Here is a 25710-nt window from a genome sequence, read left to right as displayed (position 1 = left end):
TCTTGCTTGTATTCTTCAAACTCTCTGAAAAATGAGTTGTTAACATTCGATTGAGACTTCTACTTTGTTACTGTAAGTGTGTATCTCATTGTGTGCATCACACTGCCCCTTAGAGGTCAAGATGTGCACAGTAGGAACAGCGATCCCAAAAAGGCACACACAAACAGGGCAGTACAAGCCCCAAAAGCCTCACTACATTTTTGCTATTGGCCATGACATTGTCGATAAAACTATACCCCAGTTGCATCAAGAAGTTCAGAGGTGCATTGCTACACATGTGAAGAAAGCAAATGCTGTTCCCACCATATACTGACAGTAAAAAAAAAAAGCAAAAAAAAAAATGAATTGAACTTTTCTTACTTTAAAAGTATAATTTGTATTTATTTGGTTATTTTTCACGGTTTTCTTAATTTTTATTTATTTAATCTACTCAAATGTACAATATGCTTAAGTTAAACAGATGGTTATTTTTCACAATTTTCTAATATAATTTATTGTATTACATTGCAGTACATTCTTATTTTTAGTTACTTTATGTAACCCATTGTTTATAATAAATTGCTGAGTTTTTCCTCAAACCAAAGTTTGCTGATTATTGCGCTCTGTTTGAGTATGGCACAGTACATGTATACCTGTACATACCTGGGTGAGTTAAATAACAAAAAAAACATGGTTTAACCAAAATTATCGGAGTGATCAATTTAGTGTCTTTACCTTAGTTATGTTTGTTTGGCTCTTCCACTAACAAAGCATGAAACCGTCTTTTAAATACGGAAAATTTCATACACATTTGCGTTCACGTCCTCGCTGTCCCTAATGTAGTGGCTATTAACCCACGATCGCTAAAGAAGAGAAATAAAACGTGCGTTGTGCTAATGCAGTTTACTTGGTGGTGTTGATAAAATGTCAGTGATTGTGTAGTGTAGTCTTGTAGTTTTGACCAAAGAATGAGCATGAACTAACATTAGCAAGGCTACGAGACTACTGGTCCACATTGAACTCATGTATTGACTTGGATGAATTTGCTTGAATAATACTACTCATGTCGTTCAGCTAAATATTTGGTGTCTCTTGAGTAATTTTTTTGAAGAATGCAGTCATTTTGCATGGGGATAGACAGACACGGTGTAACAGTTTAATCCTTAAAAAATGGAAGTCCGTTACATGATCAGAACAAAATTTGATATAATCTTTGTACTGTACTATCTACTCAAAATTATAGCTTTAAATAATCACAGCTTTTGCATGATAGTTTGCTGAATGCAAATAAGAATTTTCAATAATTTATGACTATTTCCCAAGCTATTATTGTCAAGGTTATAATAGACTGGCTTTGTGGGGGTGTCTTACAACTTCAGGCATCTATAGCATCAAGTCGAATTAATTGTTAGCACCAAACTTCATAGTTGAACACAATAGCTTTATAAGTAGGTGCATAGCGTCTTTCAGCCAAATCCATCCAGAGGTTCCTAAGCAATAGCGTTATTTGCGAAATCATGAAATGTTATTACAAAACTGTTACCATGGCAACCAATGCTGCCATTTTCAGGAAGGTGTAAGTAAATTATTGGTTCAAATAGTATGTCCACCTTTGAATAGCTTAGCTTCATTATTTTTATTTTGGGAAAAAAACAGACCATCCCTTTTTTTGTTTTGTTTCTTTAAAGACATTTCTTTGTCAATTTATGCTAATTAGGGCCTTTAAATGAACGCCCTTATAAAAAATGAATTGAAAATAAAATCAAATTCAGCATGCCCAATTACATTTACATGAATTTTCGTAGAGATGTTGAGAAATTATGACCTTATACTGTTTTACTCTTATTTGAAGGCGGTTTTTGACTAGATTTTCTATAGGTGGTATCACACCAAAGTAGGGCTGAACAATTAATTGAGTTCAAACTGACATAGCCATGTAATTGAATGCAATTGTCAAACTGAAACGGCTGCTGATGAATAAATGCTCACGACATACGAGCGAGCGTATCTGATAGGTGTGCGCTGTAAAAATGTCTACCAATATCCTCCAAGCGGAGAAGAGCTCGGCAGACAGGCTCACTGGTACTGACGAGGACTGAAAACTTTGTATTAAAAAAAGTTTAGAGAAGTTCAAATTTATTTCACCTGTAAAGTTTAGGTTCATCCTGAAATTTCACCCGAAAACCCAATATCTGTAACTTTAAGGTAATTTCTGTTTTTAGTCAGTCATGTACTGGTTGTATTTGGTCCCTTGTTATCCTTATTGCTAATCAGTGAAGACTTCACAGGGACTACAATCGTAACAATTTAATTTTATCTAGTTCAATTTAGAGAAAATGAGCCTTTGTTTATGTGATATTTTTGTGCAATTTTTACTGTAATGCCTAATAATTCATATTTATTTAGCCCCAACATGGCCAACACAGTGAATGCTGCCCTTAAGCCTCTGGAGACCTTGTCCCGCATTGTTAACCAGCCCAGCAGTTTGTTTGGGAGTAAAGGATGCTCCAACAAGAACAAGACCGAACATGACACAGTGGGTGCCGCAAGGGATAGCAACAGCAACACTCAAGATCAAGGTATCCACATGCGACTTCACACATCAGATGGTGTAGTTCACAAAAGACATGTACTCAATTCATCGAGGAGCGTTTTAAACTTACTTGACACTGCTACATCCGTGATGGGCCTGTCACATAGATGTACATGCCACCCCTGAAGATTAAATTACATACTCTTTGAGTTTTTGGAGTCGAGGCATGTCTTTTAACCATGAAATATCATTCAGTTCTGGTTAAAATTGCTGCTAGGCTGCCCCTCTCCCCAAGGGATGCGGATTAGTGAATTCTTGCGAGATCCAGTGTTTACGAAGATGTAATTTACTGATTTCTGGCATCTGTTACAGGAGAATCTGGTGAGGCAGAGCCAGTGGAAGGAAACCACAGGGTTCAGGGAGCAGACAGTGACTTGATGGATGGAGAAACAGAGGGAGATACTGTTGTCATTGCTGGTCAACCAGAGGTTCTCAGCACACAGGCTATGCAGGTGATTAGCATTGTTTTATACAGGCTATTTACAAGCTGTCTCACTAGATCTTCATTAGGGGTCAGAACATCCCTACCCCCATGGCCCAGTCTGCATGTGTCCCATTCAGTTCATAACACACACAAACCCCCCCTCCCCATTTACCAATGAGGTGACACTGTACACGCCAGAGCAAAGTAGAAAGTTAGCCAAGATGGTGGCTGCATGGTTGCAAATGCATGTTAGAAATCCCATGTTATAAGTAGGACGCATCATCTTCATCATGCCCTTCCAGCGATGCAGCAGCCAATCATATTGCAGCGGGGCACATCACCAGAAATCTTGTGTTGAAGAGATGCAGACTCGATAGTTGCAGTAGTCCTACAATGGTACTACAGAGTCTGTATCTCTCAAACGCAAGGTCTCTGATACATAGAGGACTTGGAATTACAACACATTGGAAATTGCTATGTTTGTGACTCAGGTGTTTCGGGTACCACAGAAACGTTACTTCACCCGAGGGTATGCGATGCATGTATGTATAACCAGCCTTTAAAAAGCGGTAGGCAAAAATACGAACTGTTTTAATTCCTACACCGTTTAGCTGATTTGGATGTAAATACCCTCAAATTAAAGCTGAAAGTCTGCACTTAAAGCAGACCCTGTTTGCTTATTTCAAATCCTCTTTGGTGGTGTTTAGAGCCAAAGAGATGAGATTTGTCCATGTTACAATATTTATGGACCTTACTGGAAGCATATGTCAATGCTGCTAGTAACATAAATATAAAGAGTGTGTGTGTGTGTGTGTGTGTGTGTGTGTATATATATATATATATATATATATATATATATATATATATATATATATATATATATATATATATATATATATATATATACACACACACACATACATATACATATATATATATATACATATATATATATACATATATAAGAATGAATACTGAAATAATGATCTTGTCTCAATTTCATCAAAAATATACTTACTCAGTGTGAGATCTGAGCCTCTGTAGTTAAAGCACAAAGGAGATATACATGCAGGGAGCCATGAGTTACTGTTGTATGAATTGCAACAGGTGTGAACACTAGTTTATTGTACCTTTTGCTATCCAAAGGAAGAGCATTTAGTTGTTCTGCCTGTCAATATACGCCACTGACATATATAGAACAGCAAATATATATTTCTGATTAAGAAAAAAATATTTACATATTTTTATTACAACAACAATGATGCTTTGAAGATACCATATATAGAACAGCAAATATATATTTCTGATTAAGAAAAAAATATTTACATATTTTTATTACAACAATATATAATAGTGTATATAATAGTTAATTTCTGCACATAACATGACAATCTGTACATATGGATATAGGTGGAGAATGAGTTGGTGGATCTGATTGATGAGCTGCTTGAGAGAGACGGTGGTACTGTCAATAGTGCAATCATAGGTAAGCTTTAATTTGAGCTCTGCATTTATTTGTGAATGAAAAATTATCAAAATGGAAATAATTCCTGACATGTTTTCTCTTCAGTCGGGCAAAGTGCTGAAGATGAATCACAAGATGTGCTGATGGAAGAGGCCCCCTCCAATATTAGCCAGGCGTCCACTCTTCAGGCAAACCGAGAAGGTCAGTATAGAAAGATGCAAAATGTTGTTGTTTTTTTGGGTTTTTTTTAAAATAAACAATTCTTATCTTCTATGATTAGACTCAATGAATATCCTGGAACCAGAGGATGAAGAGCACACACAAGAGGAAGACTCAAGTGGCAGCAATGATGATGAAGACAGCCAGGATGAAGAGGAGGAAGAGGAGGAGGAGGAGGAGGAGGACCCGGTTTGGATAAATGCGTGGTTTATAAGAGAGTCACTCAAATAGTGTCGCTCATTAAAACTCATTACTGCCTTTCGTTCTCAAGGATGATGAGGAAGGAGATGAGGATGATGACGATGAAGGTTCAGAAATGGAGTTGGACGAGGATTTCCCTGACATCAATGCTGCCCCTCACATCCGCTTTGAAAGGTTTGACAGGGATGACGACCTCATCATAGAGTTTGACAACATGTTCTCCAACAACGGTAAGCAGACTGATCTCTTTTCAATTTCTTTACACTTGCTACCTGTATGAGATCACTTTTCACTTTTACACTTACTGCTTGTATGTCAGCCATGATTAGTTGCTAACATGACAAAACAGAAATGCTGTTAATCTTTTGATTATATTGTAGAGCTGTTCCCTAATGCCTACCTCTGTTTTCTGTTCTTCCATCAGCTGATATCCCCCCCTCCCCAGGCAACATCCCTAGCTCCCACCCACTGATGGTTCGCCACGCTGACCACGGTTCCCTCACCCTAGGTGTAGCGGGCACAAGCAGCCGTCTGGCACAAGGCATGGGTCGCAGCCAGCGGACTCTTAGGCAGCTCACTGCCAACAGTGGGCACACCATCCATGTCCACTACCCTGGAAACCGCCAGCCCAACCCCCCACTCATCCTGCAGAGGTAAGAGCATATCTATTGATCTTTCTGTCGCGTTCTAGTTGGGTGGCTGTGATTTTAAACATCGCCACCACTTCACCACATATAGATTGTTGGGCCCCAGTGCTGCAGCAGACATTTTACAACTGTCCAGCTCTCTGCCGCTGCAATCTCGTGGTCGAGCTCGCCTTTTGGTGGGAAATGAGGATGTTCACATTATTGCTCGTTCCGATGATGAATTCGATGACTTTTTCCATGAGCAGAACAGCACAGGGGGTCAAGCAGGTGAGATTTACTCAAGCTTGTATTATTAGTGTCATGGTCTTTTGGTTTAGAATTTGCTGTAATTCTTTACATGTTGGGTTTCTGTTTCTATAGGCACCCTGTCAAGCATTCCTACTGCCTTAACTAGATGGACAGATGAGTGTAAAGTGCTGGATGCTGAAAGTATGCACGACTGTGTAGCAGGTACATATTAACACTTTAACAAAGTGGTGCACCAGATGATCAGAATGCAGCACCAAAAGCTCTGTTACCAACCGTCCAGAGTTTGGGAAGGAGAGCAGACCAGCAAAAGATGGCCATAGTGTTTAAGAAGTGGTATAGATCAGGAACATATGTTGTTGTTTTTTTTGGGGGGGCGGGGGGTTTCTAGGTAATTTTGGAAGTTAGAATACTGTGTTAAGACTGGGCAATTCATCGATTAATTCAGGTTTGTTGCTCAGGAAGATTTTTTATTTTTTTTTTCTGAATCTTTTTACTTTATTAGTGGCTTCCATAGTTCAAACAAAGCAGGTCCCTGCTGATGTGCTCTTCTTGCACCAACATGGCTTTTGTCAATTTAACGACTTTTTTGTGTGTGTGTTTGGACTATTCATACACACACTATTTAGTTTTTTAAAAAAAACACCATTCGTAGACATGGTCTGTTCATAGACACATAATATGAAGTAAACAGGTCAGAGTTCATTGTGGACAACTTTTATTTTAATTATTTAGTTTGATCATAATTCATTGTGAACAACTCTCATCCATCCATTTTCTTTACCGCTTATCCTCACTAGGGTCGCGGGCTGTTGGAGCCTTTCCCAGCTATCTTCAGGCGGGAGGTGCGGTACACCCTGAACCGGTCGCTAGCCAATCGCAGCGCACATAGAAACAAGCAACCATTCGCACTCATATTCACACCTACGGGCAATTTAGAGTCTTCAATCAACCTACCACGCATGTTTTGGGGATGTGGGAGGAAACCGGAGTGCCCGGAGAAAATCCACCCAGGCACGCGGAGAACATGATAACTCCACACAGGCGATGCCGGGATTTATACCCCGGTCCCCAGAACTGTGAGGCAGATGTGCTAAGCAGTCGTGCCGGACTTGTGAACAATTTATTATTATAATTAGATTAGATTAATAATTTAGAATAACAGTCCAAATTGGGAACAACCGTACACAACAAGCTATACAATTCTTTTTCTATTAACAAAAAACAAGGTGAAAATTGTCTGAATATCTGGCGGCCCTTTTTAACCCCTTCTGCAACTATTTTTAAAAAAAAGCCATTAGTTAATCCTTACTAAGAAACAGCATCGTCATCACATTATTTTCCCTCTGACCATAAGAGCCTGGTGGAAAGCAGTCACAGTGTCACTAATGCTGAACATTTACAAAGACACAGTTCTCATTTACATTAGAAAAGGAGTTTTTATCGACGTGGTCAAACCTTTGACCCGAGGTATGTGTTTCCAACCTACAAATATTTTATAAAACAGTACGTAAGAAAAGACTGGCGCCACGGTGGTCGACTGGTTAGAGCGTCTGCCTCACAGTTCTGAAGACCGGGGTTCAATCCCCGGCCCGCCTGTGTGGAGTTTGCATGTTCTCCCCCTGCCTGCGTGGGTTTTCTCCGGGCACTCTGGTTTCCTCCCACATCCCAAAAACATGCATCGTAGGCTAATTGAAGACTCTAAATTGCCCGTAGTTGTGAATGTGAGTGCGACTGGTTGTTTGTGTGCCCTGCGATTGGCTGGAAACCAGTTGAGGGTGTACCCTGCCTCCTGCCCGATGATAGCTGGGATAGGCTCCAGCACTCCCGCGACGCTTGTGAGTATAAGTGGCTCAGAGAATGGATGGATGGATGGATGGAGAAAAGACTGCGAGAGATCTGAAGCCATGCATACTAGCCAAGGCATGCAGTTTAACAGCTAATTTTAATGTTACATTGTTGAAAATGTATCAAGGCCTGTGTTTATGTATGTTATGACGAAAGTTTTTTTTTCTTTTTCTAAAAGGCACTTTTTTGCACAGTATTGGGAAAATGAATAATTTCTGTGGAAGTTGATGCACGTTAAGGCCGGAAAAAGGAATGTTTCAAAGCTTGTTTGGTATCGAGAGATAAAGCAAATCCCAAAAGGGGAAACCCAAAAAGGAAAACAAGTTTAGAATTTAATTTGATTATTTTTATAGGTGAAAGGGGGAGTCAATAAAAAGGAATCAGCTTTTTGTTTTAAAATTTTTTTTATTTTAAGGCCATATCGTCCAACCGTACTATGAAGTACACTCGTACTTTGGTGGTTGAGTCATCAATAACGCATTTTATATGTTCTGCAATTAATATAGTATGTGTACAAGAACTCATTTCACCTTATAAGTCATAGCAACAGCTAAGACAAAGTGCAATCTGTTTTGTGCTTTTCAGTCGTGAAGGTTCCAATCCTGCAGCATCTGGAAGGTTTGCGAGATGAGGAGTTAGAAGAGCGTAGGGAGAAGCGTAGGCGGCAGCTTGCTGAGGAGGAGGAGTCCAAGCAAAATGAGCGGAGGGCCTCTGGAGCAGAGCAGACCAGAGAACAGAGCCTGCAGGTTTGCACATTTTAATTGATTGTTTACCTTATTATACACACTTGGAGATGACTTGAAAACTTCAATGACAAACATGTTTTATTTTTGTTGTCTTTCATATCTGTAGGGTTCTGGATTGGGGACAATTAATGGTGCCGAAAACACTGCAGGTACTGATTAGTTGGAAAGGTTTTGCTATTGTCTTTTGATTAAAATGGGCAGAAATCACGAGGCATCAAGAGTCAACAGTGCCTGCTCTGGGATGAGGTAGTAGTTTGTATAGTTTTAGGATCACACCAGATCTGGGAGATAACTATACAGCCTACTGTCTTTCTTATGGCAACGCCACAGCGTCTTAGGCATATTATCATCAAAAAGCAAACATTTGCTATAAAAATGCATGTATTTCATTATTTTGAAACCGGTTGTGCTGTGGTGAGGTAGTAAGTTGTGTTGTTGTTGGGGATTGTACACCCCGTTCAGGAGATAACTATACAACTTACTGCCTTCCTCAGTAGAATCATTTGACAACATGTATATTTTCCTTTTTTGGTTTTTTTGTCCTGCAATCTCTTGTCAGAAATGTAATGTGAAACCGTCTGGCCCATCTGCAAACAAAAAATTATGGCTGCTGTATTTTTACGAGCCAAAAGTGTGAAAAGTCTTATTCATCAAGGTCATTTCATTCTCATTTACATTGAATCGATTGCAACTGGACTGTTCTGGTGGAAGACGTTTCACTTCTCATCCGAGTAGGCTTCTTCAGTTCACAAGGCTTAGTTAGGACATCGCTATCATAATTAGGTGAAACGACTGCAAAGAAAACCAGAACAATCCAGTTGCAATTGATTCAAGTGCCCTGAGGAGTGGTTTTACCATTTCTTAACTATTTGAATGGTCATTAACAAGTTAGCTTCATAAGTCAAATCAAAGAGTTAAGGTAAAACCAAATTATCTGGTCTCGTCCATAAACAATTCCAGTGCACCTGCAGCAACATGCACAGAGACTTACTTTCATAATGAGAGCTGTCACTTCATATATTTAAAAATATTAGGAACTGCTGTGTGCTGCACTATGACTTTACTACTGTAAAAACTACAACTCCAATAATAAAAATATACGATGTCAATAAAAACTGAACATTACCTTTGTAATTGCAGAACATTTGATACAGTGCATTTTTTGGACACCAATACATTGTTCAAGTGGTTACCATGTGGCTAGTGAGTGAGAGAATGCAAAAAAAAAAAAAAAAAAAAAAGAAGGAAAACAGCTTAGTGCTGCGAGAGATGAAAAGGGCAAATATTTACATTGATTGCGTTGTAAAATTTTAAATCTTAAGATATGTACTTTCGCATGAGACAATATTGTACATAAAAATGCACCACAATTACATTGGTAGGTTTCTAGTCTGTTCTGCATGGATGCAGTATTTAACTGATCTTTAAAGCTTACTGTGGTATTTTTAATGTCCTTGTAATAGGTTTAATTACTTCAAAGGCTTTGTGACGGAATGTAGCCGTTGTCAGGTTTTTTTGTGTGCCAATCTTCACCCTGTCAAGAATGTTTCTTTGTCAGAGCATGAGCCCTGCCATTGTGTTCATGTGTCCTATTGTGCATGTTTTGTCACATCTTTAAGCTGATTTTCCTCACTGTTGGAATGTTTTGGGGGACTATACATTGGTGTGTGCAATGGTTTTATGGGTTTTTAAATATTTCAAAATATGTATTTAATCACCAAATAAAGTAATGCATCTTGTTAATAATTCATCCCTTCTTTTACATGTTCCCATACCATTGTCTGTTTTTAGAGGGTGAGCAGTCTCAAGGAGGTGCAGTGTCTTGTCTGGAGCCACCCAGGGTGTCAGAAGGTTTCCTCACTGCTCCACCTTCTGGAGAGGTTACTCCCACTACCCCAGCTCCACATGAACAGGTCATAGATACCTTGGAACTTACAATTGATCAACAAGTCCACCAACCAATGGCTGGCCTGCTATTGGCTGAGTCACATGCCAGCTCACTGGCAGCTCTGGCAGGGGCGCGCCTTCCACCCTTGTCTGCTGCTGACAGGCCTAACAGTGAAGCAGAAGCATCTCAGATGGAAATGTCCCCAGCACCCACAATCGGTGAGAGAAGCAGTGGAGCAGAAAGTGGTGGTGGTGGAGGAGGAGCGTTGGATGAAGTCAGGGAAGGTAGACTAACTCTCTTAATGCAGATTGTCCATGAGTAAGGATGCGTCCGTAATTTATACTGTTAACAGTGCTTAGTATAGGCACAATTTTCAGAATAGCTTGAAAATGATTTCCATAATAACTCAAACGCTGTAGTGACAATCTCTTACCCCTTGCAAACACTTTTTCCTCCCAGCCTCTAGCCCAGATATTGCAGAGACCTCAGAACCTACAGTAGGTGGTGTGTCACGACTGGAGGGGTCACCAATGGATACAAGCAGCCCTGCCTCTGCCACACAAGAAGAAGCTGTTTCCAACCCTACTCAGACTGCCCTTGTGTCTCAGGATCTCTCTGGCAGTGGGGAGAGTGGGTTGACTGAGAGGCAGACCGACGCAGATACTGGGTGAGTTTTTTATGTTTATGAATGTGCTATTAATATGTTGATTTTAAATGGAAAACTTTATGGGTTCTTAAGAAATTATCTTCATTTGATTAGCTCCACTTCAATCTCATCTGCTGGTGAAGCAATCATCAGGAGTGACAGTGCTGACAGCCAGTCCCAGGCTATCCAAGAAGAGCCTCTCCCATCCACAAGCAATGAGGAAGAAGACCCACTTGCAGGTAAAGATGATTTTTTTGGGGGTTTTTTTTGGTTTTGTTTTTTGAACACATACACAAACTTTGATACCACCAGAATGACGACATGGTCGTGATATCTCAAAAGTTGTTTTTTGTCTGCAGGAATCAGTCTTCCCGAGGGTGTGGATCCATCTTTCCTGGCAGCTCTTCCTGAGGACATTCGTAGAGAAGTGCTTCAAAATCAGTTGGGAATTAGACCACCATCCCGCTCAGCTGCTGCTACCAGCCTGCCCTCTTCTACCGCGCCTGTACTCACAGGACCGGGGGTTACGGAGGTCAGCCCTGAGTTCCTGGCTGCATTGCCACCTGCCATTCAGGAGGAGGTGAGAAATAATAGGATTGCTGAATGTAAAAGGATATGAAATGAGACGCAATGTGATTTGATAGAGCAAAATGTTCAACTGAGTTTGCCATTGATTATTTTAGGTCCTTGCCCAGCAACGAGCCGAGCAGCAACGCAGGGAGGTTTCCCAACAGCCTACACAGGGAGATACTCCTCTGGACCCAGTTACCTTCATTCAGACGCTACCCTCGGAGCTCCGACGTAGTGTACTGGAAGACATGGAGGACAGTGTGTTGGCCGTCATGCCACCTGACATTGCTGCTGAAGCAGCAGCATTGCGCCGAGAGCAAGAAGCACGGCAAAGGCAACTGATGCACGAGAGGCTCTTTGGTCATAGTTCAACATCAGCTCTGTCGGCCATCCTGCGCTCGCCAGCCTTCACCAGTCGGTTAGGGAGCAATCGTGGCGTTCAGTACACCCGACTTGCTGTGCAGAGAGGAAGCACATTTCAGATGGGCGGTGGCTCTAACCATAGGTAAGAGAGACAAATTCATATACTTTTATACTTTTTTTAATGGAAAATTTTAGGTGTTGGAAAGTTGCATTTTTTTTTTCCCCCCCCATCAGACCATCCAGTTCCAGTGTGGATTCTTTGTTGCGCCTGCGTGGTCGGTTGTTGTTGGACCATGAGGCCTTGTCCTGTCTGCTGGTTTTGCTATTTGTGGATGAACCGAAGCTTAACACCAGCCGTCTACACCGTGTGCTCAGGAATCTTTGCTACCACTCTCAGACTCGTGGGTGGGTCATTCGCAGCCTTTTGTCCATCCTCCAACGCAGCAGTGAGAGTGAGGTGTGTGTGGAGTCCTCGCGTCTTGAAGATTCTCGTGGGAAAAGGAGCTCCCAGGGAGGCTGTGGGGGAAAAGGTTCAGCTCCCTCCTCTCTCTCCTCTTCCTCTTCCTCACTAGAGCTTCTAAACAGAGTGGAGTCACGCAGTTCCAGCCAACTATCTTGGCTCTCTGTGTCTATGGATGCGGCCTTGGGCTGCCGGACTAACATCTTCCAGATCCAACGAGTATCTGGTAGGAAGCATGCTGACCGGCACTCAGCTGCAGGTTCTGCAGCATCTGGAGCCCTGGGAGGTGGTGTGTCTGGAGCTGCTGCAGGGGTCACATGCGCTGGAGGTGGAGGCTCCACTGTACACATCCACCCGCAAGCTGCCCCTGTGGTCTGTCGACATGTGTTAGACACACTCATCCAGCTAGCGAAGGTGAGTCACAGATCTTTATTGAAATTGTTTTTTTTCCTCTTTTTTTTTTCTTTTCCTGTATTGTTGTTTGTGTGAGTCAAGGCATGCTTACTGAATTACTTTTTTCTGTCACAACAGGTGTTCCCCAGCCATTTCACCCAGCAGCGTTGTAAGGACCTGTCTGTGTCATCCTCTGACCTGGAGGCCCGTCTTTGTTCAAGCTCCTCAGGCGTGGGTGGTATGGGTGGAGGATCAAGGTCAAGTTCACAGGCGCTAAACAACCCAAACTCCAATGCTTCCGGCACACAGAACGCTTTTGGGTCATCGACCGCCACTCCCCAGTCTCTAGGAATCTCCACTGATTTTTGGGACCTCCTTGTAAAGCTGGACAACATGAATGTCAGTCGCAAAGGAAAAGCCTCAATGAAGACCATGCCTTTAGGGGCCAATGCAGAGGCTGAGGGACTTCAATTAAGCCTGGAGACTTCCCCGCTTGGCCAGTTAATGAACATGTTGTCCCATCCCGTAATCAGGCGAAGCTCCTTGCTTACTGAGAAGCTGCTGCGTCTGCTCTCTCTCATATCCATTGCCCTACCTGACAACAAGGCCACAGAGGTGCCTGCTGGCCATGCTACTCCACAGGCGGCCAACCCCAGCTCAGGATCCACAGCCCCTGTCACTACACAGGGTGCAGCAGCATCAAACATCCAGCCCACTGCTGTGGGCACAGTGGCCTCTGGGGGATCTGGAGCCCAGAGCACCTCCTCAGGGGCAAGTCTATTAATGTTTGCAGCTTCCACACCATTACCAACATCCACTGGAGCAGTCTTCACAGGTAGAGCAGTGAACTCCTGTGAAAATTTGTCAGCTATACAACTCTCTCTCTAAAAAGAAATGGTTATAAATAGTGTATTCAATTCTGCCAAAGCAGCAAAAATGAAGAGCTCTTCGATGAGCACAGACAGCGACAACAAGATTGCTTCTGCTGGACTTACAGAGAAACAGCTTCAGCTTTCAGTGGAGGTACGAGAGAAGGCTGTGTGAAGGTTTCGTTAAAGTTAGTCTTTAAGCCACTTGTTGATCAATATGTCATCAGTTGTGTGTTATCTATTTTTACAAAGTTTACACCCTGGACTCTTGTCTTTTTAAGGTGTTGACTTCTCATTCGTGTTCAGAGGAGGGTCTGGAGGATGCAGCCAATATTTTACTTCAGTTATCCAGAGGAGATTGTTCCACCAGAGACACTGTGCTAAGACTGCTGCTCAGTGGAGCAAGACATCTTGGTTATACCCTGTGCAAACAGATTGGTCAGTGCTCTGCAGATACACACTCATATTTTTTAGCAAAGCCTCATAAGCTTTCCTTACACATTTCAAATCCCTACTCGCTCAGGTACACTACTGGCTGAACTTCGAGAGTACAACTTGGAGCAGCAGAGACGAGCACACGCAGAGTCTCATTCCCCCGATGCACCTCCTGATGATTCCTCAATCTCTGCCAGACTGAAGGGGAAAATGACCAGCAGGTAAGCCAGTGACAACTTAGGTACCCAGTGATTAGTGACAATACAGTTTTACAAAATATTGCTGCTTGTGACATGTAAATAACACTCAGTTGTCTTCAAGTGGCGTCATTTAATCAAGACTCGTTTGTTGCATCTACAATTTCCTTTACCTTAAATGTGTTTGTTGTTCGGGGCACAGGTTTGACGGAGCAGAAAGTGTCGTAATTGTGGCTGCACAGAAGCGAACGCTTGGCGGACGAGAACTACAACTACCCTGTATGAGTTCACTAACCTCCAAGACGTCCACGCAGAAATTTTTCTTGCGAGTGTTGCAGGTTATTATCCAGTTACGTGAGGACACGCGCCGTGCCAACAAGAAAGCCAAACAGACTGGGCGAATAGGTGAGAGAATTATACACTGTAGAAACCATTATGCATATAAGGTATGCAATGATAAACCCCCCCTCTTGCTCAATGGCTAGGGTCGACCAGCCTGGGCTCAGCCAGCAGCATTCAGGCTGCCGTCCGTCAACTTGAGGCAGAGGCTGACGCCATCATCCAGATGGTGAGAGAGGGTCAGCGGGCACGCCGGCTCACACAGGCGCCACCGCTCGCTGCCGCCGTCACCGCCGGCTCGTCAGTCGCAGCGTCTCATGCCCCTGCTGGTGCTGCTCCCCCTGCTGGCACAGCTGCTGCTGCCACGGTTAGCATGGGCCGCATTGACAGCAGACACATTTGAACAGTATATCTTTATAAACACATTTATTGTGATGTCATAGATTTGATAAAACTTCTGGTAGCCACTGACATGCTTTGAGCCAATTGACTTTGCCATATGTATTTGCTTTTTTTCAAAGTCATAAGCTGACCATTTTACTTAAATGCAGCTGCCTGCTATGAGGGGGGGGGGGATTATTTTAGATATGATAACAACTTGTTTTCTGAAGAATTGTGACTGTTCAGAAACAGATGTCAGTGATCCACCATATATGCTATCAATGTCTCAGCATGATTGTTTGCGAAAGCTGAATGTGCCTGTTCCAAACTATTTAACCCCCTGATCTTCATCATCATCATCATCAGTGGTGGGTGGCTGATGTTGGTTTGTGCTTTATCCATACCTGTGCAAGGCCCAGTGCCTTTGTCATTGGATCGGGAATGTCTTGTTGCATGGCAATATATATCAGTCAAGATAAATAGCTAAAATGTAATTCTAATTATTTTTCTTGTTTCCCATCCTGTCGTTCTGACCCTCACTGATTGGGTCTCTACAGTCTGAAATGCAATCAGTGTCAGAGGCCCAGGCAGCTCACAGAGATGACTCGCCAATGGATGTCGACCAACCATCAATGGAGCTGGACTCTTCAACTCTGGGTGAGTCATTCACACCCTTAAAATGTTTTTGTTTAATTTCTGATATGTTTATGGACAGAGAATTAGTTTTTAAAATTGTTTATAAATTGACAATAAAGCTCGATAAAATCAGGATTTGCCAACGTTTCTATTGATTTGCGTTGTTTTGAAGCAGCTGTTTCACCTGCTTTACAGGGACTAATTTATTGCTATTTTCTCAAGCAGTATTTGTTTATCTCCACAATAACAGATATGTTACACTTAAATCAAAAACGAAACAATTAACAATGTGTAACCTTAAAAGTACATATTGCCTCAATGAGTCATCAGATGTGTTAGTAAAGTTGTTTCTGCCTGGCTAATGGTGTGCAGTGAATGCAGTAGCTAAATTATTGGGTAATACTTTCCGTCAGATGAAGTAGGAAATGGCCAGGCTGAAAGTGAAGAGAAACTCCCAGACCTCCCTCTGCTCAGCGAACAGCTCCTGCTGGATGAACTGTGGGATATGCTCGGGGAATGCTTGAAAGAGCTGGAAGAGTCCCATGATCAGCATGCTGTATTGGGTAAGTGGTATCTTCATTAGAAAGGCTGTCTGTGGTTCCTTGAGAAGTCTAAATTGCGTCTCTCCAGAATTACACAAAACACTTTATTTTGTAAAATATATACATACATACATATACATATATACAAAAGTATTTGTGCACCTGCCTTGACTCACGTATGATTTTAAGTGATATCCTATTCTAAATCCATGTGGTTTAATGTGATGTTTGTCTACGATGATGTTTGTTCCTTTTCCCGGCAAAGTTCAGATGGTGAAATTTTCAGATCCATAGCACCTTTGGAAGTATATTTAGTGAGAAAAATAGTGACATGTTAAATACTTTGTTCAACTGCTGTGTGTGTGTGTGTGTGTGTGTGTGTGTGTGTGTAGTATTACCAAAAGTATTAGCTCATCCATCCCAATAATCGGAATCAGGTGTTCCAATTACTTCCATGGCCACAGGTGTATAATATCAAGCACCTAGGCATGCAGACTGTTTTTACAAATATTTGTGAAAGAATGGCTCTCAGGAGCTCAGTAAATTTCGATGTGGGACGGTGATACGATCCCACTTGTACAACAAGTCCAGTTGTGAAATTTCCTCGCTCCTAAATACTCCACAGTTGACTGTGAGCTGTATTGTAAAAACGTGGAAGTGTTTGGGAAAGACAGCAACTCAGCCGCGAAGTGGTAGGCCACGTAAACTGGCCGAGCAGCTGCATCCAAGCCATTACCATATGTCACGAAGTGCAATTGCAAAGCGACGGATGAACTGGTGTAAAGCAGGCCACCACTGGACTCTAGAGCAGTGGCGACGCCTCTCTGGAGTGACGAATTAGACGTCTCTATCTGGCAATATGTTGAACGAGTCTGGGTTTGGCGGTTGCCAGTAGTGCTGTACTTGAGTGACATTGTGTAAAATTTGGTGGTGGGGGGATTATGGTGTGGGGTTGCTCTTCAGAAACTGGACTTGGCCCCTTAGTTCCAGTGAAAGGAACTCCGAATGCTTCAGCATACAAAGAGATTTTGAACTCCATGCTGCCAACAATGTGTGAACAATTTGAAGATGGCCCCTTCCTCTTCCAACATGACCAGTCCACAAGGCAAGGTCCATAAAGACATGGATGAGTCTGGTGTGGATGAACTTGACTCGTCTGCACAAGGTCCTGACCTCAACCCGATAGAACACTTTTAGGATTAATTAGAGTGAAGACTGAGAGCCAGGCCTTCTCATCCAACATCAATGTGTGATCTCACAAATGCGCTTCTGGAAGAATGGTCAAAAATACCCATAGAATTAAACCTTGTGGACAACCTTACCAGAAGAGTTGAAGCTGTCATAGCTGCAAAGGGTGGGCCAACGTCATATTGAACCCTATGGATTAGGAATGGGATGTCCAAATGTGAGTCAAGGCAGGTGAGCGAATACTTTTGGCAATATCGTGTGTGTGTGTTGTGTGTGTGCGTGCGCACGGTGAGAAAATGGTTGGCACATCCGCCTCACAGTTCTGAGGACCCGGCTTCGCCTGTGTGGAGTTTGCATGTTCTCCCCATGCCTGCGTGGGTACTCCGGTTTCCTCCCACATCCCGTAAACGCAGAGTAGGTTTATTGAAGACTCTAAATTGTCCGTAGGTATGTATGTGAGAGCGAATGGTTGTTTGTTTATATTTGACCTGCGATTGGCTGGCGACCAGTTCAGGGTGTACCCCGCCTCCCGCCTGCAGTTACCTAAGATAGGCTCCCGCATACCCGCGACCCAAGTGAGGATAAGCGGTACGGAAAATGGATGGATGAGTATAGTCAGAGGTGGGAGTAAGTCATATGTGCAAGTCCCAAGTAAGTCTCAAGTCATAACCTTCAAGTCTCAAGAAAGTCACTTTTGGGGAAAAAAAATGAAGTCAAGTCGAGTAGTCACTAAATTTCAAGCAAGTCGAGTCATTACTTGATTTAAGCAAGTCGTAAGTGAAATCATACAATCTTGCTCCAGTCGCAACATATATTGGAGTGCTAATAAATAATTATTTTTTTTTACAATTTTCTTTCCCCATAAATCTTAACTTAAAAAAAAAAAAGTTTTCACACCCTATAAAAGTTAAATGAACAAAAACTGCTTTAATTTTTTGCACTGAATTGTTTTGTTGTATTTTAAGATTAATTTAACCAAACTTTATTTCTGAACAATCTTTGCTGTGTACTTTGTGATGACAGCCTTGTAACTCCTACGGTTCATAACAGAACACAATGAAGCAAAAACTAGGAAGAGAACACAATTAAGCAAAAGACTGTTTTCTGTTGGTGAAATATAATTAGATATTTATCTAATGCGCTGATGGAGAATGAAAGAAATTCAGAATTAAGGGACAAAGATTTTGCCACCCTTAAAAAAAAGAAAAAAAAAAAAAAGTAATGTGAACAACATTTTTATTCCTCGTGTCCTCTACTTTAATTAAATAACTCAGTCGGGTTTGTCAATTAATTTAGAAGCACTGACTCTGGACAATTGACAGTTGTCATTAGATTAAAGGTTATGTTTCATATGCTGTGGTCTCAATTTTAAAAACATAGTGCAGAAAACATCATCACATAGCCGACACAACAGATGACATTTTAATGGTGACACTTCAATAAACACGTTCAGTAGTGAGAAAACTATATTCACATGTAGCTACTCATAGTTGTTCTGTACTTACTAATAGTGGAATTTTTATCGCCATGATCATAATGCTAAGTGATCCCATACAGCAGATCTATAATGCATCTTCTAGCACCGACTCTTTCGTCATGCCTTCAGTTGTCGCCACACTTATTTATTTCTTTATTTTTAACCTCATTGCCAGCAACGCCACTTCACTACTTCTGCTTTCTGCTGTTGGCATATTTTAGATACTACTTTCTGCTCTAGAGTGCATGCAATACTTTTGCGTGCCTGTATGAACCAAAACGGAATATTCGGTCAATTATTATACACTGTTACATTACTTAGCTGTACTAAAATGTTCACAATCACATTATTTTTAATCGTTCCAAATCAGTCAATGAAAGTTAATGTTTGACTTGGCTTTGTTGATGCAGGTATTGCAAGTCAGGGTTATGCCATGAAATAAATGTTAAATGTTATTCACTTTAAGTTAATTTAATCATGTCTGTTCCAATACCTTTGCTCACTTGAAAAGTGGGTGGGTTCAAACAAAATGTGCTCTGTCCTGAGTTGTTTACCACATCTACAGTGGGGCAAAAAAGCATTGTCAGCTACCAATTGCGCAAGTTCTCCCCCTTAAAAAGATGAGAGAGGCCTGTAATTTTCATCATAGGTATACCGCACCTATGAGAGACACAAGGGGGGAAAAAATCTAGAAAATCACCTTGTCTGATTTTTAAAGAATTTATAAGCAAACTATGTTGAAAAATAAGTATTTGGTCACCTACAAACAAGCAAGATTTCTGGCTCTCCCAGACCTGTAACTTATTTGAGGCTCCTTTGTCCTCCACTCGTTACCTGTATGTATGGCACCTGTCCACAACCTCAAACAGTCACACTCCAAACTCTAGTGTGGCCAAGACCAAAGAGCTGTCAAAGGACACCAGAAACATAATTGTAGACCTACACCAGGCTGGGATGACTGAATCTGAACTAGGTAAGCAGCTTGGTGTGAAGAAATCAACTGTGGGAGCAATTATTAGAAAATGGAAGACATACTGTACAAGACCACTGATAATCTCCCTAGATCTGGGGCTCCATGCAAGATCTCACCCCGTGGGGTCAAATGATCACAAGAACGGTGAGGGGGACCTAGTGAATCATCTGCAGAGAGCTGGGACCAAAAGAACAAAGGCTACCATCAGTAACACACTATGCCGCCAGGGACTCAAATCCAGCAGTGCCAGATGTGTCCCCCTGCTTAAGCCAGTACATGTCCAGGCCAGTCTGAAGTTTGCTAGAGAGCATTTGGTTGATCCAGGATAGGATTGGGCGAATGCCATATGGTCAGATGAAACCAAAATAGGACCTTTTGGGGATAAACTCCTTGTGTTTGGAGGAGAAAGAATGCTGAGTTGCATCCAACGAACGCCATACCAACTGTGAAGCATGGGGTGGAAACATCATGCTTTGGGGCTGTTTTTCTGCAAAGGGACCAGGACGACTGATCCATGTAAAGGAAAGAATGAATGGGGCCATGTATCATGAGATTTTGAGTGAAAACATCCTTCCATCGGCAAGGGCATTGAAGATGAAACGTGGCTGGGTCTTTCAGCATGACAATGATCCCAAACACACTGCCCAAGCACATGGCTGGGTCTGTCAGCATGACAATGATCCCAAACACACCGCCCGGCGCAACGAAGGAGTGGCTTCGTAAGAAGCATTTCAAGGTCCTGTAGTGGCATAGCCAGTCTCTAGATCTCAACCCCATATAAAATCTTTGGAGGGAGTTGAAAGTCTGTTTCCCACCGACAGCCCCAAAACATCACTGCTCTAGAGGAGATCTGCATAGAGGAATGGGCCAAAATACCAGCAACAGTGTGTGAAAACCTTGTGAAGAATTAGGGAAAACATTTGATCTCTGTCATTGCCAACAAAGGGTATATAACAAATTATTGAGATGAACATTTGATATTGACCAAATACTTATTTTCCACCATGTAAAAATCAGACAATGTGATTTTCTGGATTCCCCCCCTTCCTCTCATAGGTGAGGTATACCTACGATGAAAATTAGTAGGTATAGACTTAAGTGGGAGAACCTTCACATTCTGTGGCTGACTAAATACTTTTTTGCCCCACTGTATATATAAATACCATGCAATAAAAGTTGGAATTCTGAACTTTTGTCTCATATTCATCTTTTGATCTGAAACCCAAATGTCTTCAGTATACAACGAAAACAAAGGAATTGCCCTTCCAATACTTTTTGGAGGGGACTGTAACTTTCAGTTGTGCTCATAACTAGCAGAATTTGTAAATTACTGCCAATGCTTGGTAAAATATGACTGACTGGTGACCATCTGATTTTTTGTTTTTTTTGTTTCATGATGTGCTCTTCTGAAATACCTTAGTTTAATTGAAATCCCAATAAAAAAAAAATTTTTTTTTCTTCCTAATCATTTTCTTTCAAGAATGGTTCAGAACCAATGGCTCCCCAGAACATAAACATGTACCTGTTCAACATTTTAGGCCAAGCACATGAGTTAAGTTGAATGTCTTCACATACTTTAAAGTGAGCTCCGATTGAAATGACCAATACATTTAATTAACTATTGACCGCTACAACTGTGGTATATATTTACTCCTATAAGTTAAAAAAAAAAAACCTAATTTTTTTAGACCATAATTTTATACACTATCGCCGCCATGGTTTAGCGAAAGACAGGAGGTGCTGGCCACATGCCTTGATCAGCCCACTTTAGCAGTAGCTACAAATACACCACTGAATATGACCAACTCGAGTTTCTTCACACCCATCATCTTCATCCTCATTTCTTGTCTTCCTCACTCTCCTCATTTCCCTGATCACACTGGCTCGAACTGAAGTGCCTGAACAGCATTCATCCCTGCCAGGGGCTGCTACTGTGGCTACTGCTAAAAACTCCGGGCGTCGGCCACATCCCCATTTGACGTCACTACCCAAAATGCACTGCGATGAAAAAAAACAATGGCGGCCTATGTTGAAATTACGATTTGTAAAAATATATAAATCTGCAAATGATTATCGAAAGTTGTATCTTATGTTACTCAAATCGAAACCAAGACCAAACATCATTGAAAACGGAGTTCACTTTAAGTTCATCTTCACTTGATTGTGCCTCAGTAGGTCCTGCTGTTTTGCTTAACAATGGATTTCAAATTGGGTCCTGGGTAACTCTGTAAAGTCCACAGTACCATCTATGAAATGAAGTACTTGACTTTTTTTTTTTTTTTCCTGAGGAGAAATGGGATAACAGGATGGAGTCTTACATTTGCCAGCTACCGTTGTTTTGTAAATTCATTACAGTTTGTTTTTTATTATATCTATTGTGATCACTCCGTATCTCTCAGTTCTCCAGCCTGCTGTGGAGGCATTCTTCCTTGTGCACGCTACCGAGCGAGAGAGCAAACCCCCTGTTCGGGACACTCGGGAGAGCCAGCTTTCTCACATCAAGGACGAGCCTCCGCCACTGTCCCCAGCACCGCTTACACCAGCAACACCGTCATCCCTAGACCCGTTTTTTTCCCGGGAACCGTCCTCCATGCACATCTCTTCAAACCTGCCACCAGACACCCAGAAGTTCCTCCGATTTGCCGGTGAGCCAGATTTCTCATGGATCTTTAGCTAAGCCAATTTTTCAATGCGATTTTTTTTTTTTTTTTTTTTTTTTTTTTTTTTTTTTTTAATGTGGATACTCTTAGGGGCTATTTATAGTTAACCAATGAACTAGGGCAACCTTTATCCAGAGACTTATCTGTTTCTCTGAGTAGGTATCATCAGTCAATTAATCAATAGGTCAATTAGATGTAAAGGGGAGAGAGAGGATTTTGCACATTGTGTGTAACACAGTCTGAGTTTAATTTCTGCTTGTATGTAGAAACGCACCGCACAGTGCTCAACCAGATTCTGCGTCAGTCCACAACTCATTTGGCTGATGGGCCCTTTGCAGTCTTGGTTGATTACATACGCATCCTGGACTTTGATGTAAAGAGGAAGTAAGGGAAATTCGTTTCTCTTTTTTTATTTTTATTTTTTTAACCTGTGCTCAGTTAGTGGCTTTCTGAGTGTCTGACCTGTTGTTCATCATGCAGGTATTTCCGCCAGGAGCTGGAACGCCTTGACGAAGGCCTAAGGAAAGAGGACATGGCCGTGCATGTGAGAAGAGATCACGTGTTTGAGGACTCCTACAGAGAATTACATCGCAAGAGCCCAGAGGACATGAAAAACAGACTGTGCGCTTCCACTTCCATTGCCAACATTTCTTTGAGTCGCATCCACTCAGATGCACCTGAACGTGCTGCCCCCTTTCTCTTGCCAGGTACATTGTCTTTGAAGGAGAGGAGGGCCAGGATGCCGGCGGCCTGCTGAGGGAATGGTACATGATCATCTCCCGTGAGATGTTCAACCCAATGTACGCCCTGTTCCGCACGTCGCCTGGAGATAGGGTTACCTACACCATCAATCCCTCATCCCACTGCAACCCCAACCACCTGAGCTACTTCAAGTTTGTGGGCCGTGTGGTGGCCAAGGCGGTCTATGATAACCGGTTATTGGAGTGCTACTTCACTCGCAGCTTTTACAAGCACATTCTGGGCAAGAGTGTCAGGTAATGGTGACGGGAAGCATATTCCGACAAAATCCAAATAGCTAATAATTTTATTGATGTATTTCTCGTTTCTGTTCCAGGTACACTGATATGGAGAGTGAGGACTACCCCTTCTTCCAGGGTTTGGTATACTTGTTGGAGAACGATGTGTCCACCTTGGGCTATGAGCTCACATTCAGCACAGAGGTTGGTGTCATGTCTCTTCATTGTTATAATTATTTTCAAGTGGAAAATGAATTCCCATGCTCAAGATTGGGTCTCAGGCACTTGAACAAGAGTGTCACCTAGGAGTCATTTTCTGTGTGGCAATGTGATAATGCTGTTCATGGGTGCCATGGTTGAATTGCAAAAGTAAAGCTGAAACACCGTGAGGCAAGTGAATTTAAACATCATCCCCCTCTTTGGGTAGGTCCAAGAGTTCGGTGTATGTGAAGTTAGAGACCTCAAGCCAAATGGTGCAAACATACTGGTCACAGAAGAAAACAAAAAAGAATACGTGCACCTGGTTTGCCAGATGAAGATGACAGGTAGGATTGTGGTTTTATACATTTTTATTAGTTCCAAAGAAAATGCTATGAAATAAGCCTAGTTCTAATTGTACTACAATTCAAAGAAAAACTACCTTCAGATGGTAAGAGTTTCTGTATTCAGGGTGATCCATAGTCTTAAATGACATTTTCTGATATGAAGGCCTTAATTATCATTCAAAAGACGACTAAGTCTTTCAACAATATTGCCATTTTCTGTGGAAGTTGTGATATAAATTATGAAATTCACAGTAAATACTGCAGTCACTTCAATAAAGTTTTACTAAATAGTTTATGGTGTGGATCCCATGTCGCCCACTCCTTTTGGTCACAGTGCATGAGAAGTCTTAAAAGTGATGGTTAAGAGTTAAACAGGCGTGAATGATGTGGCGCAGGGGCGATCCGTAAGCAGCTGGCCGCTTTCCTTGAGGGCTTTTATGAGATCATCCCCAAGAGGTTGATCTCCATCTTCACCGAGCAGGAGCTGGAGCTGCTCATCTCTGGCCTGCCGACGATTGATATTGATGACCTCAAGGCCAACACGGAGTACCACAAATACCAGTCCAGTTCCATCCAGGTACTTGAAATTAATGCAGGCTGTGCATTTAGATGTCATTATGACATAAGTCACCTGCCATTTTGTTTGCGTTTTAACCCAAGATACAGTGGTTCTGGAGGGCCTTGCGTTCCTTCGATCAAGCGGACCGAGCAAAGTTCTTACAGTTTGTCACCGGCACGTCCAAAGTGCCCCTCCAGGGTTTCGCTGCTCTGGAAGGCATGAACGGCATCCAGAAGTTCCAAATCCACCGCGACGATCGCTCCACTGACCGTCTGCCCTCTGCTCATACTTGGTAAAAAAAAACCTGTTACAAATGAAGACCCATGACGTTGTTTTCTCAAATTAGAGAGTGAAAATGAATGTGTGTTGTTTGATCGTAGTTTCAACCAGCTGGACCTCCCTGCATACGAGAGCTACGAGAAGTTGAGACACATGCTGCTTCTGGCCATCCAGGAGTGCTCTGAGGGATTCGGCCTGGCTTAATCAATGACTCTTTCAAACACACACACACCTAAATTAGATCTGACTACTATTCATAGTTACATTTTTGACCACACACAGACATACACCCTGCTTAGATATTACTGGATTACCTGTTGAATGGCCCACACTTAATGGTTTCTAGTCCATACAGAACCAATCGAACCAGCGAGTCAGTTGGTCTGACTAACATTAAATACCACACGGAGAGTCTCTCAAACACACACACACACGCACATGCTTGTGTGTCCCTCCCCAATTTAAATGGAAAGGGCAAATGCAGAGGCTAAAACATGGACTAATATAAGAGACATTTTCTTCATCTGGTTTGTTTTTTTTCTCTGTACAAAAGGTTTGGGAGTTTATTGTTTCAACTTTTGTTTTTTGTTTCTCTGGCTCTGTAAAAAGAAAAAAGAATGTGTGAACAAGATGGTTATAAAACCTTTGGGGAAACGGTGGTTTCGTGTTGCAAATTTTTGACCTCACAAGCCTTGACACATTTTCTTGTGAGGCTGTATGAACAACTTGAGAAATTCACAAAAATGCACTTTTCAGAAAGATTTTGTGGCATTTTTAGGGAAGGATGGTACATTTGAAGCAGAAACCTGAAGGAGATTAAAAAACATTCATCATAAATTCTAGAGTATTTTTGACTATTCAATTATTGACTCAGCCTTGAGCCTTTGAATCCGATTGGAATAACCACATGAATAAATGCATAAAATTGCATCTATTGTCTTTTTAAGTCTTTCAGCCTTCTGATT

General features: G+C 41.9%; 1 protein-coding gene across 10 annotated transcripts in view; it reads left to right on the top strand.

Moving 5' to 3' along the window:
• The window catches only part of huwe1 (HECT, UBA and WWE domain containing E3 ubiquitin protein ligase 1), a 64959-nt gene extending 39555 nt beyond the window's left edge, over positions 1-25404 (top strand). For 6 of the 10 annotated variants that reach the window (XM_061676194.1, XM_061676213.1, XM_061676147.1 and 3 more), the window contains 34 exons: positions 2386-2558; positions 2885-3024; positions 4407-4482; positions 4567-4662; positions 4742-4869; positions 4952-5111; positions 5306-5534; positions 5620-5795; positions 5889-5978; positions 8208-8368; positions 8475-8517; positions 10160-10540; positions 10716-10923; positions 11017-11141; positions 11262-11482; positions 11586-11977; positions 12070-12709; positions 12827-13523; positions 13617-13711; positions 13839-13995; positions 14081-14213; positions 14380-14594; positions 14675-14895; positions 15467-15566; positions 15959-16108; positions 22125-22370; positions 22652-22769; positions 22866-23006; positions 23093-23380; positions 23461-23566; positions 23790-23907; positions 24303-24484; positions 24568-24758; positions 24847-25404. In XM_061676194.1, the coding sequence (XP_061532178.1) occupies positions 2386-2558; positions 2885-3024; positions 4407-4482; positions 4567-4662; positions 4742-4869; positions 4952-5111; positions 5306-5534; positions 5620-5795; positions 5889-5978; positions 8208-8368; positions 8475-8517; positions 10160-10540; positions 10716-10923; positions 11017-11141; positions 11262-11482; positions 11586-11977; positions 12070-12709; positions 12827-13523; positions 13617-13711; positions 13839-13995; positions 14081-14213; positions 14380-14594; positions 14675-14895; positions 15467-15566; positions 15959-16108; positions 22125-22370; positions 22652-22769; positions 22866-23006; positions 23093-23380; positions 23461-23566; positions 23790-23907; positions 24303-24484; positions 24568-24758; positions 24847-24949 (6700 nt within the window). In that variant the 3' untranslated portion in view covers positions 24950-25404. The remainder of the gene's footprint in view (positions 1-2385; positions 2559-2884; positions 3025-4406; positions 4483-4566; positions 4663-4741; positions 4870-4951; positions 5112-5305; positions 5535-5619; positions 5796-5888; positions 5979-8207; positions 8369-8474; positions 8518-10159; positions 10541-10715; positions 10924-11016; positions 11142-11261; positions 11483-11585; positions 11978-12069; positions 12710-12826; positions 13524-13616; positions 13712-13838; positions 13996-14080; positions 14214-14379; positions 14595-14674; positions 14896-15466; positions 15567-15958; positions 16109-22124; positions 22371-22651; positions 22770-22865; positions 23007-23092; positions 23381-23460; positions 23567-23789; positions 23908-24302; positions 24485-24567; positions 24759-24846) is intronic. The other 4 variants (XM_061676233.1, XM_061676203.1, XM_061676223.1 and 1 more) reach the window with 3 other exon arrangements.
• Positions 25405-25710: the final 306 nt, after the last annotated feature.

The sequence above is a fragment of the Phycodurus eques genome, chromosome 1 (assembly GCF_024500275.1).
Source record: "Phycodurus eques isolate BA_2022a chromosome 1, UOR_Pequ_1.1, whole genome shotgun sequence".
NCBI classification, from domain to species: Eukaryota; Metazoa; Chordata; class Actinopteri; order Syngnathiformes; family Syngnathidae; genus Phycodurus; species Phycodurus eques.
The sequence above is the reverse complement of the archived record's forward strand: the minus strand, read 5'-3'. Positions and strand labels throughout refer to the sequence as shown.